The sequence below is a fragment of the Cyprinodon tularosa genome, unplaced genomic scaffold (assembly GCF_016077235.1).
Source record: "Cyprinodon tularosa strain WSP-4 unplaced genomic scaffold, ASM1607723v1 ctg556, whole genome shotgun sequence".
In the NCBI taxonomy this organism is placed as follows: domain Eukaryota; kingdom Metazoa; phylum Chordata; class Actinopteri; order Cyprinodontiformes; family Cyprinodontidae; genus Cyprinodon; species Cyprinodon tularosa.
The window spans coordinates 450,674-473,538 of record NW_024039292.1 but is presented as its reverse complement, the minus strand read 5'-3'; the positions used below and the strand labels follow the sequence as shown (position 1 = coordinate 473,538).

Below are 22,865 nucleotides of genomic sequence, written 5' to 3'. Positions count from 1 at the left end.
ACAGGATGCTCAAAAAAGTCAATTAAAGCCATGGTCCACACCCAACAAGAAGTCAGCCATTTTGGATCAAAGTTACCATTTTCTTTTTTTAAGTCATGACATATCTGAGTGAAGGGCTCTTGGTTTTTTTTTAGTTAGAGACTTCAAATTAACTTTACATGGACTATAGTCATAGCAGTTTAAAAGTTATCAAAATTATTATTCTACATGGAAGCATGTGGGCGTGGCTAAGCATCAAACTGTTAACTCCAGTCATACAAAGCCATCATTTTATAATCTCAATATGGAAGGTCAACTTAGTACCAGGAGGGGGAGGAGATGGAGGAGAAAGATGATGAGGATGAGGAGACGCAGTGAGAGCAGCTGCAGGAGGAGGAGCATGAGAAGCAGGAGGATAAGGAAGATAAGACGAAGCTACAGGAGGAAGAGTATGGGAAACAGTGACAGCAGCAGAAGGAGCAAGAGGAGGATGAAGAGAAGCAGGGTGATGAAGAGGATGAGGAGAAGAAGCAGCAGGCATAGGCTGAAGAGCAGGAGCATAGGCTGGGAAGGAGCGTGGAGGTGGAGGTCGCTTGGTTCCCGCGGTCGCAACATACCAGGCGGTGCGAGCTGGGAGGGCCGCGCAATGCCACTTGTGGCTTTAATTTTCTTTAAAATTATTTGAAAGGCTCTGATTTGCTCGTATAACAGAGGGAGGGATGTCAATAATTAATCATTAAAAGGTGTTAGATGTGGGTGTAATTTTTTGTCAATGCCTAAAACATTTGCAGCATCAAGCCTCAACTTTGCACATTCATAGTCCATACATACAGGATGTAAGGATTTAATCAGATAAAAGGCCTTTTAATAGAACTTGTGTGGGTTTTGTGCAATTTGACAAAATGTGCACTGTCGTATTTGCTGTAGTTTAGCAAAGCAAGAGACAAATGCAACTTTTTCCAGTTATTGGTTATTTATCTTTCAAATTAGTCAAATAGGATGTTTGTTTCACACAAACAACTTTAGCAGCTGTTCCACACTGTTGCCCCATCCTCTTTGTCTTACCTAGCATCCTCAAACGTCCAATCTTGTCCATGAGGAGCGCAGAGACGATGTTACCTGGCAACACTGCCAAGGTACCCAGGAAGCTGACGAAGTAGACCATGTAGGCGTTATTTTCATCACTGATGTCACTGAGCAGGCAGCCTTCTTTGTTGTGCAGGAAAGTGCTGTTTATGAGCTTAGAGTTGATTAGACGGTATTTGAAAAGATCTGTGAAGGCAGAAGAGGGGGATGGACAGGAGGAGAACAGGAGCGGGGTGGAAAAATGTCACATAAGAACAACACAGGCATTGTCATAAAAGAGCCCCTTCTTTCAAATATATAAATAAATATATATATAGTAAAATTTGTAAAAAAAACAACAACTTTTATTTAAAGTAGGATAACATTTTCTCAGATTTTTTTAATGTTATAGCACCAATAAATCAGAGTGTTTGTGTGCGAACTCCTCACCAGTGTTGTAAAAGAGGGTGGAAATAAACGTGCAGTTTTTGAAAAAAGTGTTGCTGGAAGTGATATCCTCAAAAAAACACTCTTCAAAAAGCGAATCTTCAAACACCATAGATTTCAATTTCATATTCATAAACCTGCAAGTGAACAAAGAAAGCAAGGAGTCAGAAAGTTGTTCTAAGAAAACAAAGAGTTTCTTTCTTAATGGGGATCCATCATTAGGTGTTACAATAGACTTTGTCTGATAAGTAATTATCTTGGATGTATAATCAGAGATGCACCGATCCAATATTCAAACATATTGCTGAGCTTATTGGCCGATAAGTGATCCTAGTGATGAGTGAATTAACCATATAACTTGCAAAGTGACTAAAGAAATCCTGCTTCACATAAACATGTTAAAAAGGCACCAAATTAGCACAGATAGAAATTATTAGTATCTGCTATGTGTTCTCTGTGTGATGGTGTAATACCCATTACAATTAAGAAATTGAAGTCACTTGATTGCTGTATCTGTCCTGCTGTGTATGATATATATATAAAAAAAATAGGAATGACTGGATCGGTATGCTGATGCGGCTTCAGTCATCCCATATTGGATTGGTCCATCTCTAAATACATCACCGTAAAATTACTGTAAGCTGTTTAATTTTGATCAAATTAAATGTATGTTCCTGAGAAGAACACAGGAAAGTCTGGACTCTGGGAGAACAGGAGCAAGCAGCATAAATCTCTAAATAATAATAAATTCTTACTTTTTTTCATTTAGTGTGGGAATAATAATGAACACAGTCAGAAAAACACGAATCAAATGAGCATTTTGCCAAACAAAACAAAGAAAATCGCCATCAGAGCCAGCGGTACTTCACATATGCAGAGAGAGGGCTGCTGCAGACGCGCTAACGTTAGCCTCAGAGGTCCGCTGGTTACCGCGATCCTCTCGGTGGCCGTTTCTCAATATGCGTTCTTGAGCGTTCTCGTGTGCTCGTGTACTCGTGACACGTCATCAGCCTCAGCCCGAATACCGTTCCAATTCTCGAGAACGCCAGATTGAGAACGCACCAAATCCCCAGATGTTGTTCTCGCCCCGTCCTCTTTATCGAGCATGCATCAGAGCAGACTTGTGCGTTCTTCAGACTGACCGCTTCCCCAGAATGCCCCGCGGCCGCAGCTTGATTTCAGACAGCGCTCACAGTGGTAAGTTAAACATTCCCTTTTTCTGCTGCTGTTGTTCTTCAAAAGTACGTTTTGAAATCGTTTGAGGCGATAACATTATACATTTAAGGCCTCCCTGTGTGGCCTGTTTACAGAGTTAGTGCGAAATAAAAAAAAAAACTCCAACGTTGAGCGGACCAGAGTGGCCAGCAGACCTCCGAGGGTAACCGCAGCCAGGGCTAATGTTACCTCTGTAGTGCACTTCTCTAGGTCTAGTTATGTGTGAACTACCGCTCGTTCTGATGGCGGTTATTTTCTTTAATTTGGCCCGCCATTGCTGGTTTTATACCCACGGTTCGGTAATTTTTTTTGAATGTTTTTTAAGCTTTAGAAATTAAAAATACTGTTTTCAAAATGTTTTGTGTAGGGAATAAATAGTTTTGACTGTTAAAGAAATGCTAAAGAACGTTGCATGTGATGATGTCACGAGTACACTTCTGTTCCAATACACGTGCTTGCGTGCTCGCGTTCTCGTCAACTCCCTTCTTCCTGCCTTCTTGCATGAGAACGCGAGTACGTACTCGCGTTCTTGTGAATTGAGAAACGGCCAATATCTGAACTTTTTTTTTATTGTGCGCTAAATCAGTAAATGGGTCATATAGTAACACTTAAAAGTATAATATTCTAACCTCAAATTATCTTGAAACGTACTTTTATAGAACAACAGCAACAGAAAAGAGAACTTTTAACTAAATACTAATAGTTCTGTGAGTGCTGTAAGCTGCTGCTGCAGCAGTGCATGCTGGGACAGATGTCATCTCAAGAACGGCTCAGATGCATGCTGGGTAAAGAGGGAGGGGCGAGAACAACATCCGGGGACTTTGTCCGTTCTCGGTCTTCTTGTTCTTGTGAATTGGAACAGTACTAGGGCTAAGGCTGATGATGTTTGATGAGTACATGAGAACGCACAAGCAGACATATTGAGAAACGGCCATGTTGTTTACACTGCAATGCATTCTGGGTAACTATAGTATGCTAGGTCCTGTAGTGCCATTTCTGTCCAGCCAAAATAGCAATGAGTGATGCTAAACCTTTTCAGTTTGAACCTTAACACATTGAATTTGTTAAAAATTTAGAAATAATAAAAAGTTTGAGGACGAGGACCATAGAGAGGAGAGTTTTCTGAAGAGGCTTGTGTTTGTGTGGATGCTGCTAGAATATGCTAACCCACATTTAGAGCTATGCTACAAAGAGCAGCAGTTTCTAACTGAGAATGTGTATAGTTAGCATCAGAACATTTTCTCAGATAAATTAAAACAATGAGCTGCAACATGCGTCACTGTCACTTTAAACAGTCATTTATTATCTTCTGATTTGATTTTGATTCCGTGTTAGCTTCTGCTAATGGTTTTAGCTCTAGCTGATATGGTAAACTGCAACCGGTTTCTGGACTTCTTCATATCAAAAATAGACAGCATCCGCTCTTCACTTTCACCTTCAAACAGCACCACTATTGATACCCCTGAGACATCTCCCACACAACTCCTATCACACTTCTCTCTGCCAACGCAGCAGGAGGTCGAGAACATCATCCGCAAATCTAAATCATCCACCTGCTCTTTAGATCCCCTCCCATCCCCTCTGCTCAAAACTCACCATCAATCCATTAGTCATCTCATAACCAAAATAATAGCCAGTTCGCTGGAAACGGGTACCGTCCCATCTACCCTTAAAACTGCCCTCATTAAACCCCTCCTAAAAAAACCCACCTTGGACCCTGAACCTCTGTCAAACTACAGACCCATTTCAAACCTCCCATTCATCTCCAAACTCCTAGAAAAAGTTGTTTCCACCCAGCTCCACAACCACCTTAAATGCAATAATCTGTATGAAAAATTCCAATCTGGTTTTCGCCCCTCCCACAGCACAGAAACAGCTCTCATCAGAGTCACCAGCGATCTGCTGATGGCCTCTGATTCCGGTTTCACGTCCCTCCTCATTCTTCTTGACCTGTCTGCTGCGTTTGACACAGTAGATCACCACATCCTCCTCCACCGCCTCCAGCATTTCATTGGTCTCTCTGGCACTGCCCTCCACTGGTTTCACTCCTACCTCACTGACAGGACCGAGTACGTGGCCCTGGGGGAGGCAAAATCCAGACCTCACACTGTCACCTGTGGGGTCCCCCAGGGCTCCGTGCTCTGCCCTACCCTGTTCACCATCTACATGCTCCCCCTTAGTTGTGTCGTCGGCAGGCATGGGGTCAACTTCCATTGCTATGCTGACGACACACAACTTTACATTAAAATGACTCCTCCCAGCTCCCCCGCCAACTCTGTCACCCGCCTCAGCTCCTGCCTGGAGGATATAAAGGCGTGGATGAGTCAAAACTTCCTGCAGCTTAATGCCTCAAAAACAGAGGCCATCCAAACTGGTACTCCTCATCAACTCCGTTCCTCTCCTCTCACCTCTGTTTCATTCTGTGGTCATACCATTCCCCTCTCTCCCTCTGTTACAAGCCTTGGGGTCAAGCTTGACCCCCACCTCTCCTTTGACAATCATGTCACCTCCATCTGCAAAACGTCCTTCTTTCACCTCCGTAATATCTCTAAACTCCGTCCCTCCCTATCCCTCCCTGCTGCAGAGAAGCTCGTCCACGCCTTCGTCTCCTCCAGGCTGGATTACTGCAACGCTCTCCTCGTCGGGATCTCTGGCAGGAGCCTTCAGAAGCTCCAGTATGTACAGAACAGCGCTGCCAGGGTCCTGATGAGGGTGAGGAAACACCAGCACATCACTCCCATCCTTCACACTTTACACTGGCTGCCCATTCACGCCCGTATAGAGTACAAGATTCTTCTGCACACCCATCACTGTGTGCACGGTGCGGCCCCCATGTATCTCACTGAACTGCTCACACCACACACCTCTTCCCGGACCCGGTCAGGCCAACAGCACCGTCTGGCCCCACCCAGGACACGGCTAAAAACAATGGGCGACAGGGCCTTCGAAGCCGCAGCTCCCCGTCTGTGGAATGCCCTCCCAGACCACCTTAGGGCCCCACAGACGGTGGATTGTTTTAAGAAAGGACTAAAAACTTTCCTTTTTAGAAATTCCTACAATTGTTGATTTTAGATTTTCTTTAATAGGCTACGTATGCCTTTTAATGTATTGATTTTAATGACTGTCTTTTTACTCTGTTTTTAATGTTATGGTCTTTTAAACTTGTTTTGTAGCACTTTGAGATTTGAAATCAAATGTAAAGTGCATGATAAATAAAATTCATTATTATTATTATTATTATTAAACTGCAGGTCACAAGCTGATAAAATTTGTTTGTTTCAACAGATATCTCGTATAATGTCTCATAAAACTTTTGAGACAGTGACGGAATGCGACATTGTCTAAATTAACATCACTCAAATGCAATATAACAACAGCTCTGCTAAGGTTAGCCTTCCTCTGGAGGTTCCAGGCCAGTAAGAGATAACTGTCATTATTTACCCAGCATGCATTGCATGAGCTGGTGATAAAATGGCGACCTCCATGGGGGAAAAATATCACACAGGATATTTAATTTTTCAGGTAATTATTAGCTAGCACGTATCAAAAGCAGCAATATTTAAGTAAACTAGGAAATTACTACATATTTAGGCCAACATGTTCAACTAGTCATGGATCCCTTAAAATATTAAACACCTTCAAATATGCAGCTGTTATTCAGATCTAATCCAGTAAGAAACATCAGATATACTGTCATTTTTTTCTTTGTTTTTTCCTTTTCTCTTTTTTTTTTTCTTTGTTTTCTTCTTTTTTTTTTTTTGCTTTTTTTGATAATTGTACATTTATCTGGGATAGAAACCACTTCTCTCAGCACTGGTGTAGCAGCCTTACTTGTCATTAAAGTACTGCCCCTGACGGTGGACCTGGTTCTCCAGTGTGAAGTTAAAGGTCACATGTTCTACTCTCTCCTTGACGAAAACTTTGGTGCGTGAGGCGTACTCCTGCTTCTGCAGGTACTTGATCATGTCTGGGAACCACACAGTCAATCCGTAGTAACTAGAACAGGAAAAAAAAGAGAGAATCAATAATTAACAGTTAAACTGTATAACAGACTCGTCTTTTACTCTTTGAATACACCAGTTGAATGGCTTTTTAAGTTACTATTTTATTGATGATGAACATCATATTTTAGTATGAAAATAACTGTGAACTTTTACGTTTGTAAAAATGCTGACATGAATTTTCTGCAGAAAATCAAAAGTTGTGTTTCCATCCAATTGCCGTGTGAAATTTGAGGAAACTTAAAATGAAGGAAATTTCAGGAAAGTAGATTTGGAGCGAATTGACCAAGCAAAAAAAGTATGATGTCATCATACGTTTAGGTTACGCTTGGCTGTGATAAACAGGAAACACAGGATAGCTAGCTAACGCGGAAAGTTTCAAAAGTTTTATTTCTGAATTGTAATTTTTTCACATTTTCATTAAACGGGTCATAGAATGCAAAACCGAGTTTCCATTGTCATAGATGAATAACGATAGTTCAGTGGGTGAAATGGACGTACAGAGAGGTTCAAACCCCATCAACATCTCCTTTCTCTGCAAATCTCTCAATTCTAAACTTCCACCATAAAACGGGTGAATTCAAACGAAGCACCAAGTTGACGTCAATTTGGGGATGTTGCCTTATTTGGTTCTGGCCTGTACTTTTGTCATGCCCTGAAATTGACATCCAGACCAGCCCACTGGTTTAATGGTCCAAGAACATGAATAGAGGTCGATGGAAGACACCAGTTTAGCTGTTTAGCCAACAGTTGGGTTTACTTCTACAAGAATTACTAAGCAGGCAGTTTCTCTATTGAAAATGAGTCATAACTGTAGGAGCAGATTATGAATTTCTGTATTCCAAATGGTTTGGGTCACATGATCTGTCAGCTGTCTATATAAGTATGATCCGGTGTTGATGAGGACAGGTGTGTTCCACCCGAAAGGGGGAAACAGTTTTTGACCGCAACGCAACGCAAAGCAATACTACCGATACAGAAATGAAAGCTATGTGGATCGCAGAAACAATGTATGCGGTGTTATTGTGAACATTGCAGAGTCATGGAAATAAATGGATTACCTGCACTAACATCAAGGACGGCTCTCATTTCAATTAAGCGGCTAAGTAATCGGCGTGTCAACTTTACCCTGGTGTACCACCTCAGGGGCTTAAAGCTTTGGCTTAGCCTCTATACAAAAGTCAAAAACTGTTTATGAAAAGAACTGATCGTGGAGAAGGAACTTTGGATGGCGTTTGTCTACGACGAGGGACGCAGATGGAGCCTGTGTGTTGGGAACGGAGCGTCAGCTGATTGGCATCAGCTCATCTGCAGCCTGGGGTGACGTCGGACAGGATCGGCGTTCAGGAGGACACCTGGGATTTCCTCGTTGCTGGATTTGAAATGCACGCATCAAATAGGTATGTGTAGCGCTACAATTAGTAAGATGGCCATCTGAATCTAAATCTAAACGTGTGCACACATAATGGCATAAATCCAATGCATTGGTTGCTGAAGTGGAGGAACTTTGTATCAATTAACTGGTTGCAATCTATTGACTGACGGACTTTTATTATGGAGGATTGCATAGCGGACGTGGATTTACCAGCAGGTGCTAGTGCGCCATCTACTGCTGACAAACAGGACTTTCTGACCAGCAGTTGTGACACACAAATGGGCAAACGAGTGGTTAAACTTTCTGCTAAAGCAATTGCCAATCGGTTAGATCGGTTGCAAGCTGATAGAAAGGCTAATCTAAATAAAGCTAGCAATTTAAAGGAAAAGATACAAGAGTTGATGCAAAATGGTTTGGTATCAGAAGTTCGAACGTTTCTTGATGGTTACATTGACTTGTGTGTTGAAATAAGATGCATACATGATTCATTAATGAATTTATTGCCGGTTGAGGAGAAAGAAAAACATGAAATATGGTTTAAAGCAAAAATGTTGTTCACTGATGAATTTGCTGAAAAGGTGAAAAGGTGGGTTAAATCAAAAGAAGATGATGAACTTAAAAATGAAAGTGTTGGTCATTTAAATATTGGTGCTGATATTAATCATGATGGGTTGGATGACGATGATATTAGGCCTAATGATAGTGTGTCTAATGTGTGTAAACATTATAGTAAAAGTGTTACCAGCAATCGGTCAAGTACAACTTCCTCTGCACAAATAAAAGCTGCAGCAGAGCGCGCTGCACTGGTTGCAAGAATGGCTGTTTTGAAGGAACGTCATGCACTGGAGGAACAGGAGCAACTGATAAAAAGGAAAAAGGAACAGCTTGAGCTAGAAACTGAGCTAGCTGCGTCTACTGCAAAGTTGGCAGTTCTGCAGGCTTCTGATGAACAGTGTCTTTCCCGTGCACCAACTGACGGAATGAACTCTTATTTTGAAAGGCAAAAAATGAAACTCACATCAGATAAAACTCTTAATGCCATGGCAAAGGATTATTATCCTGCAGCATGCAAAGTGATGCAGCAAAGAAATGCAGTACCAACACCAACCAAACTGGAAACAATGGATGTGCGACCAAAACGGACTGAAATGAAAAGTTCTGTGAGCAAGCAGCATTTTGATGCACATGATCAAATGGACTTTAAAAAATCATGTTTTACAACATGATGTAAAAACTTCTTGTGAAAATCAAACCAGACAAAGAATAAGTCATCAAACTGATCAAGTTCAAAATGGAGATGTTGTCACTATTATGCATAAGCAAAATGAAATAACTGCTGCACTTGTGCATCAACAGCGTCTACTGTCTTTACCACCACGAGACATTCCAGTGTTTGAAGGAGATCCATTTCAATATAAAGCTTTCATTAAAGCATTTGAACATGGAGTGGAAAACAAAGCCAGTAAAGCTGACTGTCTGTATTATTTGGAGCAATTCACTGCAGGACAGCCTAAGGAACTGGTCCGCAGCTGCCAACATATGGATCCTGAACGTGGCTACATTGTAGCAAAAGGTCTTCTGCAGGACCATTTTGGAAATGAATACAAAATAGCAACTGCTTATATAAACAAAGCTCTGAACTGGCCATCAATAAAATCAGATGATGTTAAAGCTCTACAAGCTTATGCTTTGTTTCTACGAGGATGTTGCAATGTGATGGAAGAACTTCATTATATGCAGGAGTTGGATATGCCAAGTAACATGAAAATGGTCCTTTCCAAGCTCCCATACAAACTCAGAGAGAGATGGAGAGCTGTTGCTCATGATATTTTGGAATCATATGACCACAGAGCTCATTTTATTGATCTGGTTGTATTTCTGGAGAAACATGTGAGGATCCTGTCTGATCCAATTTTTGGTGACATTGAAGTGTATGCACCACAACATACAGCTGGCCTGAGGTCTTCCAGCAGCTTCAAGCTACAGTCAAGGATCAGAAGTAAAGGGAGTAGTTTTTCTACCACAGCAACATCAGTGGATTACTCTGAAGATGGATCAAAGACACAAAGGCCATACTGTCATTGTTGTTCATGTGCTCACCTTATAAATAAATGCCAACAGTTCAAAAACAAGAAACACAGAGAGAAAATCAGTCTTTTGAAGGACAAAGGGATTTGTTTTGGATGCTTGTGTACTGGTCACATCAGCAGAGATTGTAATAAACGTTTAATCTGTGAAATTTGTGATCAACTACACCCAACTGTGTTGCATATTCCAAAGGCAAATTCTGAGCCTGAACCAATAAAAGAGCCAACAGGAGTTAAACCATCAACTCTTCCTCAGACATGTGGACATACAGGGGCCGGAAAGAGTCGCTGTATTCTGTCAATCATTCCAGTGCAAGTAAAGTCAGCCAAGGGAGTGAATGTCCTACAGACATATGCTCTTTTAGATCCTGGTAGTACAGCTACATTTTGTTCAGAACAGCTTATGCAAAGATTAAACATCACAGGGAAAAGGACTAACTTTCTCTTAAAAACAATGGGGCAGGAAAAGGTTGTTACTGCTTATTCATTGTCTGGCATTGAGGTATCAGGGTTGAATGGAAACAACTTTTATCCTCTGCCAGAAGTCCTTACGCAGAAGCAAATGCCAGTCACTTCAGATAATATTGTTACTGCTGCAGAAATAGAAAGATGGCCCTATTTGTCAAAGGTTCAAATCCCCACCATAAAGGCCAATGTTGACTTGTTGATAGGAACCAACGCTCCCAAGATATTAGAGCCTTGGGAAGTGGTCAACAGTTGTGGAGAGGGCCCATATGCTCTAAGGACAGTGTTGGGCTGGGTGATAAATGGTCCATTGAATGAAGATGGAAATAACAGCAGCACTGAAGTGAAGCCGCGTTCTGCTCTAGTGAACAAGATCTCTGTATCTAACTTGGAGTTCCTGCTCAACAATCAGTATGACCATGACTTCAATGAAAAAACCTCAGAGAAAAGTGAAATGTCAAGAGAAGACATTCGTTTTATGGAAATCATGGAATCCTCTTCAACTTTACAGGATAAGAAATATTGTCTTAAACTGCCCTTTAAGAACACAGATGCTATGCTACCAAATAGCTACTCTGTAGCCAAGCAGAGGATACTTGGATTAAGAAGGAGGTTTATAAATGACTCTCGACTTCATGAGGAATATTCAAGTTGCCTCCAGGATGTCATTAAAAAGGGTTATGCCGAGCAAGTACCAGATCAACAGTTGAAAGGTACAGTTGGGAAAGTATGGTACATTCCTCACCATGGTGTTTTTCACCCAAAAAAAGGTTAGTTAAGAGTGGTGTTTGATTGTGGAGCCACTTATCAAGGAACATCATTAAATAAAGAACTGCTACAAGGACCGAACCTTACCAGCTCCTTGCTTGGAGTACTCCTTCGCTTCAGGCAGGAGACTGTAGCATTTATGGGTGACATTCAGGCCATGTTCCATCAGGTGAAGGTTGCAGAACAAGACAGAGACTTTCTGCGCTTTCTCTGGTGGCCAGAAGGAGACATCAGCAGAGAACTGAAAGTCTACAGAATGACTGTGCACTTGTTTGGAGCCGTTTCCTCTCCAAGTTGCGCTAGCTATGCGCTAAAGAAAACTGCAGATGACAACAAATATGATTTTTCTGATCAAGCTGTTCTTGCTGTCAAGCAAAACTTTTATGTTGATGACTGCCTGATGAGTTTGGGTTCAGAGGAAGAGGCCATAAAAATGGTAAATGAACTAAATGCTCTCTGTAAAAGAGGTGGATTTCAGTTGGAGAAATGGATCAGTAACAGTCGAGCAGTGTTGCAGTCTATCCCAGAAGAACACTGGGCAAAGGATTTAAAAGAGCTCAATTTGGATCGCGATGACCTCCCAGCTGAAAGAGCTTTAGGTCTACTGTGGTGTGTTGAGTCAGACTCCTTCAGATTTAAGATGGAGATGAAACGTCAGTCTCCAACTAGACGTGGCATGCTGTCCATCACCAGTTCAGTATACGATCCTTTGGGTTTTCTGTCTCCAGCCATCCTACCTGCTAAGATGATGCAGCAAGAGCTCTGTAGGAGGAGCTGTGGATGGGATGATGTCATCCCACTGGATATTTTAAAACGGTGGGAACAGTGGTTGGAGGAGGTCAAGTTACTGGCTTCATTCAAAGTAGCAAGATGTATGAAACCAAAAGATTTTGGGAACCTCAAATACTGCCAGTTACATCATTTCGCTGATGCCAGTAAAGATGGCTATGGAACTGTAACATACATCCGGTTGAAAGACAACAAGGATCATATTAATGTAGCTTTCTTACTAGGAAAGGCCAGAGTAGCGCCTTTAAAAACTGTGACGATCCCAAGACTGGAACTTACAGCCGCAGTTTTGGCTGCCAGAGTGGACGTGATGCTAAAGGCAGAGCTTCAAATGCAGCTGGATGAATCTGTGTTTTGGACGGACAGTACATCAGTTCTGAAATACATCAACAATGAGGATAAACGTTTCCAAACCTTTGTGGCAAATCGGATCTCAACAATAAGAGAGATTTCAAGCCCTTCCCAATGGAGGCATGTTGGTTCCAATGACAACCCAGCCGATGCTGCATCAAGGGGAATGAAACCGACCCGTTTTCTGACTAACCACATTTGGATTGAGGGCCCCAGCTTTCTTTGGAAGCCTGAGGGATTCTGGCCAGAGAATCCTGTTGATAACAAGATGGACTCCAATGATCCAGAGCTCAAAAGGGATGCTCTTGTGAACTGTGCTGTCACTGATTCAATTAAGCCCACTGATTTTCTTATTAACTACTTTTCCGAATGGAGGAAACTCAAGATTTCTGTTGCCTGGTTTCTCAGACTGAAAACCCATTTGTTGCAGCTCATTCGACAAACAGCTCATTTGAAAGATCCTGATCTTAATACTGGGCAAGTGAAAGGAAAAAAGGCTGCAGTGACATCAAAGGGCAACGCCTTAAAGCCCAAGGATCTGTTGGAAGCTGAGTTGGCCATTGTACGCTATTGTCAGCAGCAGAGGTTCGAAAATGAAATTTCCTGCTTGCTGTCCAAGACTGGAACAGTAAGCAAACAGAGTTCCATCTATAAACTGGACCCTATGTTGGATAATGGGCTGTTGAGAGTTGGAGGAAGGTTAAGTAAAGGAGCAATGCCCATGGAAGAAAAACACCCTCTTATTCTCTCTAAAGATCAGCATATCTCCAGGCTCATTCTTAAACATATTCATCAGTTGTTGGGACACAGTGGACGAAACCATACTCTGTCAACTCTTAGGAGGAAATATTGGATCACCAATGCAAATGCAGCAGTGAGAAAAATCATATCTGAATGCCGCAATTGCAGACGTTTTAATGGGAGAGCTTTGGAGCAGAAGATGGCGGATCTTCCAAAAGAGAGACTTGTTCCTGATTTGCCTCCATTTACAAATGTTGGAGTGGATTATTTTGGACCTGTTGAAATCAAGCAAGGCAGAAAACAATGCAAACGATATGGTGTGATATTCACCTGTATGACGAGCAGAGCAATACACTTGGAAGTAGCAAACTCCCTTGAAACAGATGCCTGCATTAATGCAATACGTCGTTTTATCAGCAGAAGGGGTCAAGCTGTTCACATCAGGTCGGACAATGGGACAAATTTTGTTGGAGCCGAACGGGAGTTGAGGCAAGCTCTCGCTTCATTGGATCATAAACGGATTCAAGATGCTCTTACGCCATCTGGAGTTGAATGGAGTTTCAATCCACCAGCAGGATCCCATCATGGTGGAGTCTGGGAACGTATGATACGCCTTGTTAGGCGCATCCTCAACTCCGTTTTAAGACAGCAACGATTGGATGACGATGGACTTCATACTGTTATGTGTGAAATAGAGGCCATATTGAATGATCGTCCAATAACAAGGCTATCAGATGAGCCAAATGACTTGGAACCTCTCACACCAAATCATCTACTGCTACTAAAAGGAAAACCTGCCTTACCACCTGGGCTGTTTGAACCGTCAGATATGTATGTGAAGCGCCGTTGGAGACAAGTTCAATACATCTCAGATTTATTTTGGAAACGCTGGATCAAGGAGTATTTGCCCCTATTGCAAGAAAGACAGAAGTGGAATCAACAGAAGCAAAATTTGAAATCTGGAGATGTCGTCGTCATCATGGATTCATCTGCCCCACGTGGCTCCTGGCCTCTTGCTAAAGTAATATCGGTTTTTTCTGATAAAAAAGGCATGGTGCGATCTGTAAAACTGCAGACAAAGAACAATATCATTGAAAGACCTATTACCAAACTTTGTTTGATACAGGGGGTGTAAATCAACAGTTATGTATTCATTTGCTCCTATTGTTATTGCATATAATTGTTACGTCTGCCTGCCATAACAATTAGGGGCCGGTGTGTAGGAGCAGATTATGAATTTCTGTATTCCAAATGGTTTGGGTCACATGATCTGTCAGCTGTCTATATAAGTATGATCCGGTGTTGATGAGGACAGGTGTGTTCCACCCGAAAGGGGGAAACAGTTTTTGACCGCAACGCAACGCAAAGCAATACTACCGATACAGAAATGAAAGCTATGTGGATCGCAGAAACAATGTATGCGGTGTTATTGTGAACATTGCCGAGTCATGGAAATAAATGGATTACCTGCACTAACATCAAGGACGGCTCTCATTTCAATTAAGCGGCTAAGTAATCGGCGTGTCAACTTTACCCTGGTGTACCACCTCAGGGGCTTAAAGCTTTGGCTTAGCCTCTATAATAACCATGGGTATAAATGCAGCGTTCCAGGCTGCACGGAGGAAGTGGAACATTTTCACATTCTTCCCAAGGATCCGAAGATTCGACAGGCATGGATTATTTTTGTCTATCTGAAGATCCCTGCAAAGTTTGATGCTCAGCTGTTCATTTGCTCGAAGCATTTTACTGAAGACGGCTTTCAAAATGTTGGACAGTTCAAATCAGGATTTGCTAAACTTCTTTTACTGAAACGAGGGGCTGTTCCCACCGTAATGCCATCACAGCCGCAAGCTGGAATGATGATTCTGTTGCTAAGCTGTTGATAGCAATGCTAGCATATCTATGGTGACCAGATTTGGGTTTCTGAAAAGTAGGACATGTCCAGGAAAGAGAGGACGTCTGGTCACCCTACCATATCTACAATCCCGATGTTTCAGTGAGTGAGTGCTTGTTGCTATGATGCGTCTTTGCTCAGCAGCTTCCCTCATTGTAAACTGCTGCTGCCTTTATTAAAGCATTTTCTTCACGTTCTCAGTCTTACATTGATCTAACTAGCTGGTAAACTGTTTTTTTTTCACACAGAAATATTAGGATTATACAGTCCTGATTTCTTTTGAATAGTATAAACTCTTTGTAATTCTAGTGCAAAGTCTAATTTATTTTTGTTAAATTGCTTGAAAAACATTATTTTTCAGCATCATACCTATAATAGGAAGTTAAATATAAAAATATATAATTAAAATAAACATAATTACATCCAAATACACCGAAATGCTACAGGTTAGTATAATAAAATATGTAGTCCTTTTAATGCATTTATTCAATCCTTTATAACTTTAAGGTTAAAGTTATCTGTCAATAAAAACAGAGATTTAGATGTCTAAATTTGTACAGTAAACAACAGTCAAAAACGTAATAAAGATAAGATTTTATATATATATATATTTATATAAGATTTATATAAATATATTTGTATATTTTTTTTTACAAACAATTAGTCTTAATCTTTGTTTTTAAGTAATTCAGTAAAAACATTAAAAAAATAGAACTCATCTTTGCTCTAACACAGATAGTTTATCCAATAATAACTTTAAATATTTACTAATAACTGCTCACTCCTTTTAATATGATTGCACTTATTTAATTCTACATTTCTGGATATAATTTATATCTGTTTTTGTCATCAGGTCCCTTTTGAAAAGATTTGTTTTTAATTAGCTTTATATGAATCAACTAAATGTAATAATTTACTGATCACTTTTTGTTAAAATAAACTGTCCTAATTATAAAATCAACCGGGATGATGAACCCTGTCTTACCTGAAAGACATAGAAAACCACACGGCCATCATCATGTAGGTGGTCCGACGGTACTCAGGGGAGAAAATGGTTTGGAAATTATTCCACACCTAAAAGGATACAAAAGGAAATGGAGGAAATGATTTTGCACGGCCAAAAAGAGAGTAAATGGTCAGAAAACATCTCAGAGCAAGTATTAGTTGATCGAATTATGAATTTCAGGTCCGAATGGTTCTAAAAAAAAAAAAGAATAAACACCAGATATCCTGCAGAAAAACGAAAAAGTAAAATAAAAAAACATAAGCCAAAATGTCAAAAAAAATAATTATAAGTTTGTTCACCTGGTGAAAAACTGCGGCGAGTTTTAACCTCCATTTCTGATGCCAGGCAGCGGTATCGCTCATGTTCATCAGCTCATCAAACTGTTTCACCGTTTTAATGGTGGTCACCTGGAGGCAACAGATCGCACCTTTAATGCTTCATTTTTATCAGAGATCAGATTTAGTGGCGTTCTGTGAAACTTACAGAGAAAACTCTTTCTGGGTAACCTTTGGCCCTCATGTTGGTGTCGTGGACCTGCTTCAGAATCATCCAAGCCTCGTCATGCTTCCCGTTCTGCAGGAGGACAACAAGACAACTACCTAGAACATTCTCATGTCTGAGAATCAGACAAACACCAGACAAAATGTTATTGAAATAACTGCCGTTAAACACATACCTGTAGATGTCTGAATTTGGACATGAAAGTCAAAAATGTGAAGAAAAAAAAAGATTTATACTTGCTCCTAATTATGGACTCATAGATACAAAGGAGATTTTTTATTTATAATAGATGAGGATCTTCATCAGATCTTCATCTGTGAGAATACAAGTTTAAAAACCTCCCCAATATACAAGTACAAATCACAACTTTGACTACTTTTCTATGTACAAATAAAAAAATTCTAGTACAATTTACAAATTTATGCAAAAAAATTAAAACCTCTTAAAGCAAAGACATAGAATATGTTTGAACGTCTGCCCTAATCACTATATAGGGCTCTCTATAGTGGTTACGCCTTTTTTAATGTGCAGAGGTCACAGATCAGTGGACTGGGGTCCTGATCTGGATCCACCTGCAGGCTAATCTGGACTCAAACTGGTTTAAAACATTTATAAACTACTGCATGTTGTTTGACAAAAGTATCTAACTTCACCTGCATTGCTTCTCCTGTTAATACAGTAAAGTCATTCAGAACGTCCGGCACCAGGCTGCAAGGGAGTTTAGGTGTTTTATAAGAGATATGAAAGTCAGGAAATCATCTATATATATCGAACTATGAAAGATTGTTTTAAAAAGCCCACATTCTTATCTTCAGCTACCACAGTACACATGTCAGATTAAATAATACTATTTATACTTCAGCGATAGTATCAAAGTGTTACTTTAGTGCATCTCTTATACTATATCCTTTGGTTGTGCCTTTCTTTTTACATCTCTTTGCAGGTGATGAAGCAGACTGAAAATGTTTTATCATTGTCTCCCTTTTATCTCCTCTTTCTTTCCTCTTTTCTCCTTTTTTTCTGTTTTTCTTTTCCTGTTCTACTAACATTGCAGTGTCCATATAAATCTACTCCCTGCATGAATTATAATAAAGCTATTGATATGCATAAATCTAGCGGAACACTATGGCGATAGCCGTACTGCTCCACTTGTTAAAGTAAAATCTGTTGGGCTCTTTTTTTGGCATCAAGACAATTATTCTTATTGCCACATCGCCAAAAAAAAAAAAAAGCACTTCTAATGTTACAATGAAAACAGTTTTTATTTTTTTATTTTTTTTATTTAAAAAATCTAAGTATAACAATGATTCATAAAAACCTCATTTTATTTCAGTGTTAAATGCTGTTTAAAGTAACAGGTTATAATTAAAAATGTCATCAAACCTTTATTGGTTGTTGATTTTCCTTTTTCGAATCCCACTCATTTTTAATTAATGACCCCTGGTCTGTTGGATGAAAAAGTAGTGGACTCCAAATTTCCCACAATGCACCTTGAAAAGTAGTGATCATCCAATGTCTCGCAAAGCATCGTGGGATTTGTCACAGCGGCCCCTTGTCGCTACACGACAACAAGAAAGATGGCGCAGGCACCGTGTCAGAGGCGGAGTTAGGTGACCAGCAGGGGAGCCGAAAAGTAGTGACCATCTGTCCGAACGGTCAGTTAACTGAGTTCACTATAAAGTCCACCTTATAGTCAACGCTCTATATAGTGATTGAGGGATTTAGGGGTTAGGGCGGACGTTCAGATACTGCCATATTATAATATAGCAGAACAGAATAGAATATAAATGTTTCATACTTCCAAATATGTGATTCAAACTTATACATTTGTGCTTTGACAAAGTTGTATGTGTCTAAATAGTTTTTATAACTTCTACACTTATATTCTCACATATCAAGATCTGATGTCACATGTATCTATGGGTTAATAACAAGAAACACAGAGTACAACTCTTGCATATATTTACTATTTTGACTTTCATTCACAAACTCATTCATCTGCTTGTTGTATTGACAGTAAACTCACCCCATACTTTTGAAATTAAAGTTACTGAGCAAATATTGTCGGAAAAAAATTCAATTAAATCTATCGATCAAAGCCAAGTTTATCTTTGGTGAATCTTCTCTTGCTACAGCTAGTTTACATAACGACTGCATGGAACGTGAGCTCTGAATAAATGACTCCTCTGCTTTGTTTTTTATCATAAGCTCTAATTTATTTTTATATATGTTTCATGAGGTCCATTGTTGGTTGAGCGAGGTGAAAGCTCACCTCCAGGTAGAAGCGTGGGCTCTCAGGCATGGTGCTGAGTGCACAGATGGCGGCCACAGACGGGAAAGCACACACCAGCACAAAGACTCTCCAGCTGTGGAACTGGTAAGCTGAGCCCATCTGAAAACTCCAGCCTGCACAGGCACAGACAAACAGGGGAAAGTGAAACCAAAGTTCCCTCACAGAACCCTGCAGCCAGAAAAAATACAATGTTGAAACATATGAAATACCTTTAGGGGAATTAAAAAGACAAAAATCCCACGTAAACATTTTGGGAATCACTCCTTCTTTCAGAGATGGAGGCTGCTTTTCTCTGTTAAATCTTTACCAGCTTACAGGTTTTAGTCGTATTTATCTCTGGCAGTTGAGGCAGTAATCAAAGAAGGTTGATTCTGTGTCTGAATAACCTTTTCTGTTTTAATTTAACTCCAAGTTTTGGATCTGCAACAATTACTAGTAGTCATACTCTTCATCTTTCGCTTATGCAGGATTGTGTTGCCACAGCAACCGGGGGCCTTTTTCCATGGAAGTATGGACCATTGTGGACCATTGCCCCATTTCAGGCTTGCAGCAGGGTTGGACCTATTTTTTTATTTTGTTTTTCTTTTCAAGTCTTAGGGAAGCGGCTGTTCCAACTGTTGCAGTTCCGAATTCTCCCAAGTGGTGCACAACTTTAAACGAGGGATTGTTGTGGCGGAAGGTTCGCAAAAAAGTTTGGTTGTGGCCAGTTTGTCGTAAGAATCTTGCTAACCAGTTAGCAACTTAGTGCTAGTAGGTTCCCAATGGTAAATTCCATTGGGACCAAGTAGCACTAAATTGGTGACTTAGAAACGACGCTGTCAAGGAACGCTATGGACAGCGGAAACATGCAAGAGGAGGAGAGTTTAGTGTCGGAGGTCGTGGATGAGTCTCCTCCGTCATCCATTTTTTATTTAGAGGAGGAAAGCGGGGATGAAGATGTTGTGGAAGAGGACGCCAGGGCGGCAGAAGCTTGGTTTGGTGTAGAAGGCTTCCAGCCGTACATGTTTGAGCCCTTGCCTCGCAACGCTGCCAGTTCTGTTAGCTCTACGCCTGCCGAAGATACAGACGTCCATCCCTGTGGACACTGGGACGCAACTCAATGGGAAAGGAAAGGATTCTGATTTCTGATTTCAACCGTTGCAAATATTAGCTGCGACATATGAATCAAGATGCTATGACCGAAAAAATTTGATTGACAGATGACCGTTGATATATGATTGGCCGAATTTAGGTGCTCGGGCTGACGTAGAACTAACTGGCCTGCATAAGATAACAGAAAAAAAAACCCCACAAATTTTAAGCAAAGAGGACAGAGAGGAGACCTGCACCATTTTCATACAGCTAATGTTATAGCATGTGAGCAAAACTCCTAAATATTCCACCCTGGGTTGCAAAAAAGGATATACCGTAGCAGCCATTAAAAATGGCCCTTCCCAGTCAAACGCCAGCTGAATGGCAGCCCGCTTCCCTCCTCCCAGCAAAATCCCCTCCAATTTCCAGTCACTGCAGTGACCCCCCTCTTCTATATACCATTACAGGGTCCGACCAGGAGATGACACTTCTTTTTAGATCTTAATGTCCACAAATCATGACAGAAAGAATATTTTAGTACAAAGATTGATGTTTAAGAAGGAACTGCAGGGGATCAGCCAAGGACCCATCAAAGAAAGTGGGGAAATTTTGGATGGCTACTACTGTAATTATAATGTAAATTTCATTTCATTCCATTTATTTTGAAACATGATATGATTTAACAATGTTTACATTGACAGCTTCAAAAAAATGCATCATTTTTCAAAAAGGAGTAGGAGGAAGCATAAGCTTATTAGGCCCTCCCCCTCAGTTTACATGTGTCATGGTGGTAAAGGATAATTATTTACGGTAAGACAATATACCAACTTTTTATATATTACTCTTTTTTGTATTCATCAAAAATACTTTTCTTAATATTCTTTTTTGAATTGCTGGATGCATTTAGATTGTTTAATGTTTTCAGGCAAGCTGTTCCAGAGCTTCACTCCGCTAATTGATAAACTAAAGCTTCTTTTTGTTGTTCAAACATACTTAGTTTTGAAATTTAATTTTCCTCTTAGATTATATTTTCCATCTCTATCAGAAAACAATTGTTGTATGTGCTCAGGAAGTAAGTTATTTCTTGCTTTATAAAGAATTTGAGCAGTTCTGAAATTGATCAGATCTACAAATTTGAGAATTCTTGAATCAAGGAATAAACAGTGAGTGTGATCTCTATAATGCTTGTTATTCGTTACTCGTATTGCTTTCTTTTGCATAATAATCAATGGTTAAATGTTTGTTTTGTCAGTATGACCCCACACTTCAACACAATAGGTTAGATAGGGCTGAAACAATGAGCAGTATAATGTGTATAAAGCTTGTTTGGTTAGAAGGTGCCGGGCTTTATTTATAACAACCAAACATCTGGCCAGCTGTGACCGGACGAGCTGTATATGTCCCTTCCAACTAATTTTATTATCTAAAATGACACCTAAAAATGTTATTTCATCAACTAATTCTAATTCTACATAATCAATACTTAACTTTATTTCACTACTTTTTTTAATGTTTCCAAATATCATGAGCTTTGTTTTTTTTTTTTTCAAATTTAACGATAGTTTATTTATATCACACCATCTCTTTATTTTAATCAATTCTTGTGTAGCTAGCGCAGTTTTTCTCAAATTCTTCCCGGAAAGTGTTGAAATAAAATGTTTTCCTGATTACCACACAGGTAGAATCACTTATTCACCTTGCAATGTGTGCCTCTGATTACTGTCTCTTTGGTTAGATTTATGCAGTGTGGATTAAGGCAATTCATAAAAATCCATTAATTAGGAGAATATATGTTGCATTCCAACATTTTAACAACAGTGAAGCAGTGTCTTATTGTTTTGTTTTTGAGATACACATAACCCCCCGGCATTAGTCCACAACCACAGGAAAAAAACTCCTGGAGGAAACTCTGTAGTAATAATTTTTAAACCTGTTCATTTCAGACTCTTTATAACCCAGGGAAACAGAAACAGATCAAGATCAAACGGCAATAGGTTTGAAATAAAGTGGAGGATGATTCTAATGGATACTGTGTCTTTCAGAGCACTACTCTCTGATAATCACTTATTTTCTGAAATGACTTCAATAACATGATTGACCTGAGAAGGACTCATAATCCTGCTTTTTTTTTTTCTCACCATAGTGTGGGATGATGGCCCAGGCCATGGCGGAGGCGTAGATCCCACCGATCATCCAGAACATGCAGAGCCAGCTCAGGTGCTCGCCACGCTTCTCTTGGGCGAGAAACTCTGAGTAATAAGAAAAGACGATGGGGATGGAGCCACCGATGCTGTAGAGTTACAGAAAGAGGCAGAATACAGAGAAAGGTGATTAAAAGGAAAATTATGCTTTTTACAAAGTTAGTAGCAGATTAAAAAAAAATGATTTAGAATTAAAAAGGAAACAGAATTCAAAGGTGAATTTTTTACATTGTTATGCAGTAAAAGTGAAGGTTCAATTCAGTTTATTTATATAGCGCCAATTCACAACACATGTCATCTCAGGTCACTTTACAGTTCAACCAGATCATACAGTAAAATTTATTCAAAGTTTTCTATCTAAGGAAAAACAGCTGATTGCATTGACTCATTGACTTGAATGCAATCCCTCACATTAAAAATGCTTAAATGGTTAAAAAACATTTTTTACACCTTTTAAATTTCTTCTATTTTCTCACGCTTATTATTCTCCATCTTTTAAATATGTATTATTTCGCTCTCTGATGCGATCTCTCCTCTGCTCTGGAGCAGAAGGACGCTGCCTGTCAGTCACTATGAGCAATCCCTGTTGAGGTTGGAGCCTCTGTGCATTGAAGAA

General features: G+C 40.1%; 1 protein-coding gene across 1 annotated transcript in view; it reads right to left on the bottom strand.

Annotated features, from left to right (window-relative positions):
* Nucleotides 1-303: 303 nt before the first annotated feature.
* sv2a (synaptic vesicle glycoprotein 2A) overlaps nucleotides 304-22,865 on the bottom strand; it is a gene marked incomplete at its 3' end in the record, with an annotated part of 55,615 nt that continues 33,053 nt past the window's right edge. The window contains exons 4-12 of the mRNA XM_038305328.1: nucleotides 22,187-22,338; nucleotides 18,957-19,090; nucleotides 16,667-16,756; nucleotides 16,483-16,590; nucleotides 16,163-16,251; nucleotides 6,538-6,702; nucleotides 1,495-1,628; nucleotides 1,020-1,251; nucleotides 304-363 (exon numbers count right to left, since the gene is read on the bottom strand). Coding sequence (XP_038161256.1) covers nucleotides 304-363; nucleotides 1,020-1,251; nucleotides 1,495-1,628; nucleotides 6,538-6,702; nucleotides 16,163-16,251; nucleotides 16,483-16,590; nucleotides 16,667-16,756; nucleotides 18,957-19,090; nucleotides 22,187-22,338 — 1,164 coding nt within the window. The remainder of the gene's footprint in view (nucleotides 364-1,019; nucleotides 1,252-1,494; nucleotides 1,629-6,537; nucleotides 6,703-16,162; nucleotides 16,252-16,482; nucleotides 16,591-16,666; nucleotides 16,757-18,956; nucleotides 19,091-22,186; nucleotides 22,339-22,865) is intronic.